Here is a 12487-nt window from a genome sequence, read left to right on the forward strand (position 1 = left end):
GGGACAAACAAGCAGTGATAGAAGCAGATCATCAAAAGATGTCAACGACAATAGTACAATAGAACACATAGGTGTTAAAAGTAAAGTTGGTGATATTATCTAAACGAATGTGCTAATTAAGAATGGATGGTAGGGCACTCAAGGTATAGCTCTAGTGGGTTTTTTTTTATATATAATGGAAATAGGTGGGAAAAGGAAAATCTTTTCCACCTATTTCCATTATATATAAAAAAAAACCAGTAGAGCTATACCTTGAGTGCCCTACCATCCATTCTTAATTAGCACATTCGTTTAGATAAAATCACCAACTTTAATTTTAACACCTATGTGTTCTATTGTACTATTGTCGTTGACATCTTTTGATGATCTGCTTCTATCACTGCTTGTTTGTCCCTACAACCACACCCCCCCACCACCCCCCCTCCACCTCTTTGTCTCTCTATCTCTCCGCCCCCCACACACACACCTTAAACCAGCTTATATTTCAACTCTTTCTTGGACTCGAACGCAAGTTCTGTCGAAGGGTCATGAGGACTCGAAACGTCAACTCTTTTCTTCTCCGCCGATGCTGCCAGAACTGCTGAGTTTTTCCAGGTAATTCTGTTTTTGTTTTGGATTTCCAGCATCCGCAGTTTTTTTGTTTTTATATTTATTAAAGTGAGGACTTGCTGTATTAATTTTCAAGATTCATATTCAATTTCCCTGCCCCACCACAAGCTTTCATGCTTATCCATACTGCTGTGCAGAAGTCTTACACAGAGGAAACACCAGAGGTTTCTGGCACTGAGTGCCCAGCTGAGCCCTGGGAGCAGTTGATTTGCTCGGGCTCTAAACCATCAAGGACTGTGTGGGTTCAACAGTACCCAAAAAGACTTACTTTAAACTGCGCTAAAAAATTCACTCCACGTCTTGGTGGAAATCATAAATATGACTGAGAAGAAGATATTAAAAAGATTGGCAACTGGAAGGTACCCTTAGACCCTTGAGAAAGAGGACAATATAAGGTATTTCTCAGTGATGCTGGACAGTGCTGATCAGACAAAGTTGACAGGCTTCCCATTTTAATTTACCCATGTGCCACTAATGATTTGAGATGTTAATAGGAAGAGACTCATGTTTTCCTTTATTTCAGACAGCTGTTCTTGAGATCAGTGTCTCATATTTCAAAGAACATTGAAGGCATGAACCTCACTCCCTTAATGCTTTTAGGTGGAACTGGCATAAAATGCTTCTGCCTATGATTTATCAAGATAAAAGCATGTGCAGTATTCATAGTCTAATAATCTTGTGTTCTTCTTGCAGCCTGGTGTTTAAGGAATGAGGGAGTTAGTTCCGTGCTAGTAGGAGCTTCCAACACTGAGCAACTTTTGGAAAACATCGGAGCAATACAGGTCAGTGTCACATCTTGAGTCAAGCAGCTGTTGGCCTCAAACACACCAGCAGTTTATATGCCTTGCTTTTGGCTGTCAAGCAAGATCTCCGTTCCCTACATGTAAATAGATTCTGTACTCTGCAGCCGAGAGCATGAGTCCAGAAGGCTGTGTTGCCTGCCCATGCCAAGGTTAATGACATCTCCTCAGGATGGAAAGGAACTTGACGTGGGAGAGGAATGATCTAGCTGTTGTAGTCCACTCGGGTATCAACAAAATAGGTAGGATTAAGAAAGAAATTCTGCTTAGAGAATATGAGCAGCCAGGTACCAAATTAAAAAGCACAACCGCAAAGGTGGTAATCTCAGGATTACTACCTGAGCCACGAGCAAATTGGCATACGGTAAATAAGATCCAAGAGTTGAATGCATGGCTCAGTGACTGGTATGGGAGGGGGGGGGGAAGGATTTCGATCAGTGGCACCGACCCAGTACTGGGGAAAGAGGGAGCTATACCTTTGGAATAGCCTTCACCTGAACTGCACTGGAGCCATTGTACTGGTGAATTGTATAACTAGGGCTTTAAACTAAACAGACAGAGGGGAGGATTCATGTGAGGGGAGATTTAGAAACTTAAAGAGAAAGGACAAGGGAATAGTGCAGATAACAATGCAGGTATTGATAATCAGAGTGTGACAGGAAGGGACAGAGCATAAACGCAAGAGTGCACCAGCAAATAAGATCAGAGTAAGGAAATATAGTAAAAAGATAGAATTAAGGGCTCTTTATCTGAATGCACACAGCATTCGTAACAAGATGGTTGAATTGATAGCACAAATAGAAATAAATGATTATGATAAGAAAGCCATTATGTAGACATGGTTGCAAAATGACGATGACTGGGAGCTGAATATTCAAGAGACAGGAAGAAAGGAAAAGTTGGTGGGGTGGCTCTGTTAATAAAGGATGAGAGTACAGTAGTGAGAAATGATCTTGGTTCAGAGGATCAAAATGTGGATAGGAAATAGCAAAGGAAAGAAGTCATTGGTGAGAGTAGTTTATAGGCCTCCTGGTAGTAATTATAATGTAGGACAGAGTCTAAATAAAGAAGTAATAGGGGCTTGTATGAATGGTACTGTAATCATGAGATTTTAATCTTGATATAAATTGGACAAATCAAATTGGCAGAAGTAGCCTGGAGGATGATTTCATGGGGTGTTTTCGGGACAGTTTCTTAGGACAAACGTTCTGGAACCAACTGGGAATAAGCTATTTTAGGCCTCTTATTGAGACCGGATTAATTAATGGCCTAATAGTAGAGAATCCTCTAGGTAAGAGTCATCATAACGTGCTGCAATTTCACATTCAGCTTGAGGGTGAGAAATTTGGGTCTGAAACTAGTGTCTTAAATTTAAATAATGGCAACTACACGGGTATGAAAGCCAAGTTGGCAAAAGTGTAATGGGAAAATAGGTTAACAGGTAAGACAGTAGAGAAGCAGTTGCAAACATTTAAGGAAATATTCCATAACTCTCAACAGTGATATTTTCCATTGAGAAAGAAGGATGCTATGAGAAGGATGCACCATCCATGGCTAACTAAGGAAGTTAAGAATGGTATCAAATTAAAAGAAAGGATGTACAATGCTGCAAAGATTAGTAGTAGCCCAGAAGATAGGGAAGATTTTAGAAACCAGCATAGGATGACTAAAAAAATAAAAGAGAGAAATTGGAACATGAGAGAAAACTGGCAAGAAATATAAAAACAGACAGTAACAACTTCTACAAGTTATATAATAAGGAAGAGAGTAGCTAAAGTGAGACTTGGTACCCTATAGGGTGGGACTGGGGAATTAATAAGGGGAAACAGGAAATGGCAAAGACTTTGAACAAGTATTTTGTATCGGTCTTCACTGTAGAAGACACAGAAAACACCCCAAGAATAGTAGAAAATCAGAGGCAAAAGGAAGGGAGGAACTTATAACGGTTACTAGAGAAAAAGCACTAGGAAAACTAGTGGGACTAAAGGGTGACAAATCCCCTGGATCTGATGGTCTGTCTTAAAGGAAGTGGCTGCAGAGATAGTGGATACATTAGTTATAATCATCCAAAATGACCTAGATTCTGGTAAGGCCGCAACAGATTGGAAAACTGCAAATGTAACACCAGTATTCAAGAAAGAACAGAGGCAAAAAGCAGGAAATTATAGGCCAGTTAGTCTAACATCTGTCATTGAGAAAATGCTAGAAATCATTTTTGACAGTGTAGCAAGACATTTTTAAAAATCATAATATAATCAGGCGAATCAATATGGTTTTATGAAAGGGAAATTGTGTTTGACAAATTTATTAGAGTTCTTTGAGGATGTAACAAACAAGGTAAATAAAGGGGAACCTGGAGATGTACTGTACTTGAATTTTCAAAAGGAAATCGATAAGGTGCCACATAAAAGGTTACTACGGCACAAGATAAGAGCTCATGGTGTTGCAGGGTGATATTAGCATGGATAAAACGTTGGCTAATGAACAGGAAACAGAGTTGGGTTAAATGGGTCATTTTCAGATTGGCAAAGTGTAACTAGCGGAGTGCTGCAGGGATCATTGCTGGGGCCTCAACTATTTACGATCTATATTAATGATTTAGATGAAGGAATAGATTGTATTGTAGCCAGATTTGCTGATGATACAAAAATAGGTAGGAAAGCAAGTTGTGAGGAGGATACATAGAGTCTGCAAAGGGATATGGATGGGTTAAGTGAGTGGACAAAAATTGGCAGATGGAGTATAATATGGAAAAATGCAGGTTATCCACTTCAGCAGGAAGAATAGAAAAACAGGATATTAATTAAATGGAGCAAGACTGTGGAATGCTGCAGTACAGAGGGATCCGGGAGTCCTTGTACATGAATCACAAAAAGTTAATATGCAGATGCAGCAAGTAATTAGGAAGGTAAATGGAATGTTGGCTTTCATTGCAAGGGGGATGGAGTATAAAATTGGGGAGGCCTTGCTACAGATCTACATGGCATTGGTGAGACTACATCTAGAGAACTTTGGACAGTTTTGGTCCCGTTTTTATGGTCTCAGTTTTGGAGGGATTTTGGAAGCAGTTTAGAGAAGGTTCACTTGATTCCTGGGATAAAGGGGTTATCATATGATGAAAGGTTGAGCCGGTTGGGCCTATACTCATTGGCGTTCAGAAGAATGAGAGGTGATCTTATTGAAAAGTAAGATTCTGAGGGGGCTTGATGGGGTAGATACTGAGAGCATGTTTCCCCTCATGGCCGAATCTAGAACTAGAGGACACGGTTTAAAAATAAGAGGTCTCCCATTTAAGATAGAGAGAGATGAGGTGGAATTTCTTCTTTCTGAGGGTCATTAGTCTCTGAAATTCTCTTCCACAGAGAACAGAGGAGGCTGGGTCATTGAATACATTCACGGCTGAGTTAGATTTTTGATCGCCAAGGGAGTTAAGGGTTATGGGGGTTGAGGGGAATGGGGGATCACCAGCAGGAAAGTGGAGGTAAGGCCACAATCAGATCTGCCATGGTCTTATTGAATAACGGAACAAGCTCAATGAGCGAAATGGCCTGCTTCGGCTCCTATTTATCATATGATCTTATGAAAAGCTCACATAGATACAAGTAGCGAATATATATTGTATAGTGGCATTTGTGAAAGAGACGCAGACTGATTGTGTGGTGATGGACACCAGGCATACTGAATGAATTGGTGTCAATTTTCCCATCGCTAGCACAGCTTGTCAATTCAAATAACAGCAAGTCAGCCTGTTATCTGAAGACCAGGCATGGTTACAGCTTCAAGTGTCACCCATTATTAGAACACCCAATTCTTTGTCATTTTCCTCAAATTTTTCTCCTTTCCAACAGTTGCTGTATTTGGTGTTGTTTTTATTCCTTGTTTTTTTTCCCCATTTCTCACCTCGCCCTGATCTGCTTTCCCTATCGGTGGTGCCTCCATGCTAGAGGCAGTTTTACTGCTGCTGCCTCCTTGCTAGGATACAATTCTATTGGTACTGGTTGCCCCCTGGTGTCTCACTTAAATAGCCTTTCTTCATGCACAAACATCAATATTGCAAAACAGTAAACTATTCAATAACAGCCACCCCAATTCTTGTCTTTACCCAACATTCACATCTGCACACTTACAACCGGGTTTGCTGGATCATTTTCCCCGGAGTGCAGACTGTGTAGCATGCTTGAGATTGGGTAACTCAACATAGGCAGGACACTTTCTTGGTCTGTGTTATTCTGCTACTCACTAGATGAACTCACTGAGCTTTGTTACAATATGTTAGTTCAAATATTGGTTTTCTTGCATTGAAGGAGGGCTGATAATGGATGCCTAAAACAAAACAGTTTTGATTCCCCAACACCAAAACCTCAATAAGCACCAAATTTAGACAAAATAAGAATGAGTGCAGTCTCAATATGATTGCAAAAGCTTTGGAGTAAAATGAAATCCAATACTGTTATCTTATTCTTTCCTCCCAGGTACTTCCCAAGTTATCCTCATCAATTGTGCATGAGATCGATGGTATCCTGGGAAACAAGCCATTCAGCAAAAAGGATTATCGATCCTAATGAGGGATTCCAATAGGCCTGGACTGTTATCATTACAAAAGTAATCTTCTTTGCCTGCTCGAGCTGTAACTGAAGTTAATACCAGTATGCTTCTGACGAAGGAATTCAACTTCAAGTTCCTGATGCTACGGAAAAGGATCAAACAAGAAAAAATATACCACAAACCAGTGCTGGCAAAGCACAGCTGGTTCAGTGGGCTGCCTGTTATCTTTGCTAATTTTTTTTTTAACTTTTTTTCTTTCCTTAATGCAAAAATATCACTGAGTTACAACTCGTGTGGGATTAAATTTAACATCAGATTTGGCTGGTTTCTCCTGTGATGAAAAACGTGTTGCATCCGTTATTTTAACTGCTGGATACTGAGTCTTTTGATCATGAGTATATAGTATGGCACTCTGCTGGAACCTGCATCTAACAGATTTGACTGTAATCTAATTGCTTCCTAGGAAATCAAATCAACCAGGGTTTCCCCCCCCCAAAAAAATAAGTGATGTGGGGTTCCAGATCTGCACACTTGTGTATATGTTCTATACATGCAATTATATATATATATAAATATATATATATGCACATATATATATATATATAAATATGGGCCACAGGCTCGGTGACCTTTCAGAAGCCATCTCTGATGCCCACATCTATTAAAGTGTCAGAGATACTGATTAGAAAATATTAAAAAGTTAACAAAATAGCATAAACTTGAGGCACTATTGAGCATTGTGTCCTGACAACCGGCTGTATATATGTGACAGTAACAATGTGATTACTATTACAGGAAACAGAGTTTGGTTTTACTTGCCAACAACTTATAGGACTGTAGATTTTAAATGAGCAGTGGCTCTTGACTGATCTATGCATGAATCTATTATAATCAGGATCTGTGTGTATGTATATGCTGCTGATCATGTAAATGCTATGAATCCATGGGCTGTTTTGAAAAGATCATATTACAATAAAGAGATTGATATTGGATAGATTGGGGTTTGGACATTCAAAGAACTGTTGCACTTTTATAGCATGCTTGAGTCCTTTTGAATCCAATTATTTAAATATCCAGTGGCACTATTCGAAGAGGAGTAGGGAATTCTCCTGGCACTTTAACCAACATTCCTCCCTCAGCCAAGTGGGCATGAATATACACCAATAAAGCACACACATTAACTGGTTGTTTAATTCTGTTGTTTGGAGTTTTTCTTGTGTAAAATAGCTGCCACATTTACTCAAAAAAACAAATGTCCCTGCCATTCATTGTAAATTCACTTCAAATGAAGATATGAGAGTTGTAACCCGGACTCTAAATACGTATTTTACTTTTAGCCATGTTGTTCATTTGCTCTGGATCAACTAATGGTTCTTAAGGCAATGCAAGGACTGGGGAGTTAGGGTGTCCTTTGCCAATTCCATCCAGCAATGCAGCTTAACCCTTCAGGAGGCCAGTGCAGTCCTACCGGATCACTTCCAGAATGATAGCTGAAATTGCCCTTAAATTTTAAATCATTAAAGACATTTTGCTTCGTTCATTTGTATGCCTTAGTGGGGGCCATTGACATTGTCTTGCTTCTCCTCTGGTTTTCTTCCAGCTTCTCAGTCCACATCTCAATGTTAATCTACCCATTCAATTTTTCTTCTTCTTCTGTTTTTACCCTCAATTCCTACTTCAATTATTGCTTGTTTATTTTGCAGAATCTTTAGGGAAGGACATCACTGGGTCTAATTCCTAAAACAATTTAAAACCACTGCGACCACAAGAAGTTCTGGGATTTTTTCCCCCATTCACTCCTTAAGCCTTTCTTTACTGAGGCATTGTCACTTTGCTGGAGTATATAATAATGTAATGATACAGCATATAAGGAGGCCATTCAGTACTTTGTGCCTATGCCAGCTCTTTGGTGGAGCTATCCATTTAATTTCACTTTTCTGCTCTTTAACCATAAGCCTGTATTTTTTTTTCTAAAAGTACTTATTCAATTCTCTTTTGAATGTTACTATTGAATCTGCTTCCCCCACAACCCCCACCCCTCCTATTCTCAGGTAGTGCATTCCATATCACAACTTCCTGTGTGGTAAGAATTACACTGACAACCAATTTAAGATTGTCAGCTGGCCTCGCAGTGTGCACGTTTGCGTGTATTGGAAGCCACATATATTAATGTACAGGGCCCTGTTCTTTGCAGAAAGAAAGAATATGTACACATATTGCGCCTGTTTTGGCTAAACAAAATAAGCAACAGCCATTCGCTGGTTCATTTCCCAGGGCAATGTCTTGACCAATCAGAGTCAAGCTGCCTAGTTTAAATTTCAAACAATGCTTAGCAGTTAACTCTCAGTCACCATCCACAGGTGCATTCTCCATGACAACACCTTTAACAATCAGAGCCCACTTGCCAACCAATCAGCACTCTTATATAGTATAAATTGGTATTTTACTGACATTGGTATTTTCTTGCAAATTGTCCTGATGAGTGCAAGATGAAAAGCTTCAACAAAAAAAAAAAAAATTTTCAGTAATATTCAAAAAGAAATGTTTCTTCATGTCACCTCCAGTTTTTTCTTCCAATCTGTGTACTGCAGTTACTGACCTTTCTGCCACTGGGAACAGTTCCTATCAAAACCATTCATGATTTTGAACCTTCTCTAAGGAGAACTCCTCCCCCAGCTTCTGCAGTCTCTCCACATAACTGAAATCTCTCTTTCCTGGTACCATTCTTTCAAATCTCTTCTGCACCTTCTCCAATGCCTTGACATCCTTCCTATAGTGTGGTGCCCAGAACTGAACATAAAACCGGCCTAACCAGTGATTTATAACGGTTTAATATAACCTCATTTTTGTACTCTATTCCTCTATTAATAAAGGCAAGAATCCCATTTGCTATTTTAACAGACTTTTCAACTTGTCCTGCCACCTTCAAGGATTTGTACATAAATCCCAAAGGCTCAGTTCCTGCACCTCTTAAAATTGTACCATTTAGTTCATATTGATTCTCCTCATTCTTCCTACCAAAATGTATCACTTAATGGTGTCAGCAGACTATTTAACCACATCTATCTCTCACCACAACTTCCAGAATGAATCACCATGTAGCAAATGGGACCAGGAACCCTGACTTTTGCTTCTTGCTAGCTCAGAATCACTGAGGTCAGCAAATCCAATGAAGAGCAACAATAAGCCAAAGGCTTTCCTGGTCTGCCTAGCTCAACTCTTCACTGTATTTAACACAGCCGAGCCACCAAGGAAGCCTATAGCAGAATCACTCGTGCTGGTTTATTTATATGGTGCTTTTTTGGATGTAGCGTTTAACTAACATGATGAGGTAACAGAAGTTTGATGAGGGTTGGTTGTATATGGGTTGGTGTAGTGTATATGGACTTCCAAAAGACAGTTGATAAAGTGCCATGTAATAGGCACTTGAAGTTGAAGCTCTAGTTATAAAAGGGATAATGGTAGGATAGATATGAAGTTGGATGAGTGATAAGAAACACGGTAGTGGTGAAGGATTTTACTAGGACTACTGCTTTTCTTGATATATACCAGTGACTTAGACTTGAGTGTACTAGGCATTGTTTCAGAATTTGTGGCTGACAAGAAGCTTGCAAGTTTGTGAACAGTGATGAAGATAGTGATAGCCTTCAAGAAGACAGGCTGGTGGAATGGTCGGACACTTAGATGAAATTTAACACGATTGCAAAGTGATACATTTTGGTAGAAAGTACAAGGAAAGGCAATATAAAATAAAGAGTACAATTTTAAAGGGAGTCCTCAACAGAGCGCTGGGAGTATACATGCACAAATTGTTAAAGTTGGTAGAGCAGATTGAGAACTTGGTTAAAAAATCATACAGGATCCTGGACATCACAAACAGAGACATACAGGAAGTTATGATGAACCTTTATAAAGCAATGATTTGGCTCAGCTGGAGTCTTGTGTCCAATTCCTTTTTTATTAATTTGTGAGGTATTAATGTTGCTGACAAGCCCAGCATTTATTGCTCATGAGAAGGTGAACTGTTTCTTCTACCTCTGCAGCCCATATGGTGGTGTAGGTACACAGCGCTATTACGGAGGGACTTCCAGGATTTTGACCCAGTGACAGAAAGGGATTTAGTTCCAGAATTCACAGGTGGTGGATTTCCCATTTGTCTGCTGCCCTTGTTCTTCCAGGTGATGGAGGTTGCTGATTTGGAAGGTGCTGTTGAAGGAGCTTTGCCCAGTTGCTGCAGTGCACCTTATAGATGGTACACCTTGCTGTCACTGTGCATTGGTGGTGGAGGGAGTGAATTTTAAGGTGGTGGGTGGGGTACTGATCAAGGGGGCTGCTTTGTCCTGGATGGTGCCAAGATTGAGTGTTGGAGCTGCAATCATCCAGGTAAATGAAGCGTATTCCATCACACTGCTGACTTATGCCTTGTAGATGTCAGGAAGTAAGTCAGTCACCCACAGAGTCCCTCTCCTCACAGTATTTATGTGGTTGGCCCAGTTATGTTTCTGGTCAATGATGACCCCCAGGATGTTTTTGGTGGTGGGGATTCAGTGATGATAATGCTGTTGAATGTCGAGGGGGTGATGTGGTAAGTCACAGTCTGCTGCCACTGTGTATGTAGAGGATTTTGATGTAGACCTCATGGGATTTGTCTCTATGCTATCTTTACTAAGTAAGATATTAAGACTGACAAGGGTTCTGGTCGAACACACGTATCTGTTTATTACTAGCAACAACTATATACAGCTCTGTTCATGTATACTCTATACCGTGACCCAATCTTGTTATGCATGATCTACGCTGTTATGTTTGTTCTCACAAAATTTGTTCTGTTGAAGAGTCATACGGATTCGAAATGTTAACTGTATTCCTCTCAGCAGATGCTGTCAGACCTGCTGAGTTTTTCCAGGTATTTTTATTTTTGTTTTGGATTTCCAGCATCTGCAGTTTTTTGCTTTTATATACAGCTCTGCACAGGCCTTGATCTGGCCCGGGTCCTAACATTTACATAGGCTGATTACTTGACTATATGCATGACTCATAAGATGGACATAGAGTCTTGCTGATACAGGGTCGTAGGCAGAAGTGAGCATCTGCAATAGAGAGCAGAGGTAATGGTGAGCATCTAACATGGAGGCTGTGCTTTTATACTCCAGCCTCACACATGGTGATGTCACTATGCAGATTCTTAAAGTTACATGTCATTGTCTACATTGGCTTGCATACAATGTCACATCATCCCCCTTTTTTCCCTTCTGATGAATGACAAACTTTGTGAGAACAAACAGTGTAGATCTTGCATAACAAGATTGAGTCACGGTATAGAGTCTTTATACATGAACATAACTCTTTGGGCGTACGACACAACCATATCTTGTTCTTGTGTAGTTTTCAGGGTGTTATGTTGTATTCTATGGTTGTGCATTCTTGGCTTGTGTTTCTTGCTGGGAATTGTTGATTGCGGGATCAACTTGTCTTATAGTGTTGGTACTTGTGTTGTCCTCTGCAACTGAAATAATACTGTCAGAGTCGTCATCATTCTTAGTCGTATGTGGTTTAGCATGCGCAATGCAAAAGTACTGATGGTTCCTTCTCAGGATCTGAATTACCTGGAAAAACTCAGCAGGTCTGGCAGCATCAAAGTTTTTCCAGGTAATTCTGTTTTTGTTTTGGATTTCCAGCATCCACAGTTTTTTGTTTTTATCTTCTCAGGATCTAACAGTTTTGCATCTCGACCTCATATGACCATGGCTACCTGCTTTTTCATAGTACCTTTCCTTGTACCCACATCTTTGTGTGGTGATCTGGTATGCACACGCTTTGATCTACGTTTAACAGTGTTTGTGGTTTTGCTTTCTGGCCATGCTGCTGGGACATTCTTTCTCTCCATTCTATTAAAACATGAGCTTCCACCTGGACTGGAAGTAGATGGGACGTGAGAGTGCCTCCCAAACATCAAATTGGTTGGTGAAGGTAGACTGTCTCCCTGTGGCTAGGCACAAAGATTGAGCATGGCAATTCCGAAATCCTGCTTGGTTGCCTTACACTTTAAAAGTGTCGCTTTGACTGTCTTGATGGTCCGTTCAGCTAACCCATTGGACTGAGGGTAGTGCAGAGAAGATGTGATGTCTTTTACAATCCACATTTTGCACATGTCCTGGAAGAGTTGTCCTGTACATTGAGGACTGTTGTCTGAGACTATGGTTTCAGGCACACTGAACATGCTGAAAATAGTGGTGTGTTCAGTAACCATAAAGTTGGCTGCATCCTTGAGCAAGCGAACAAAAGGGAATTTGGCAAAATAGTCACCAAGATGTAATCTTTGCCATCTGGATGGAATAAATCAGTGGGTATTTTCGACCATGGGACAGAGGGGATGTCATGTGGTAACAATGGTCCTCTGCTCTGTCGTGGTAGGTGTACCGGACAGGTATAGCATGTTTGTGTCAATCTGTCAATGTCCTTGTTAATACCTGGCCAATAGACAAGATTCTCTGGCAAGGCGTTTTGTTCGTTCTGCACCCATGTGTACGATG

General features: G+C 40.3%; 1 protein-coding gene across 4 annotated transcripts in view; it reads left to right on the top strand.

Annotated features, from left to right (window-relative positions):
• Positions 1-7147, top strand: part of kcnab2a (potassium voltage-gated channel subfamily A regulatory beta subunit 2a) — a 306240-nt gene extending 299093 nt beyond the window's left edge. For all 4 annotated transcript variants that reach the window (XM_041207162.1, XM_041207163.1, XM_041207161.1 and 1 more), the window contains 2 exons: positions 1303-1391; positions 5882-7147. In XM_041207162.1, coding sequence (XP_041063096.1) covers positions 1303-1391; positions 5882-5971 — 179 coding nt within the window. In that variant the 3' untranslated portion in view covers positions 5972-7147. The remainder of the gene's footprint in view (positions 1-1302; positions 1392-5881) is intronic.
• Positions 7148-12487: the final 5340 nt, after the last annotated feature.

This window comes from Carcharodon carcharias, chromosome 15 (genome assembly GCF_017639515.1).
Source record: "Carcharodon carcharias isolate sCarCar2 chromosome 15, sCarCar2.pri, whole genome shotgun sequence".
In the NCBI taxonomy this organism is placed as follows: domain Eukaryota; kingdom Metazoa; phylum Chordata; class Chondrichthyes; order Lamniformes; family Lamnidae; genus Carcharodon; species Carcharodon carcharias.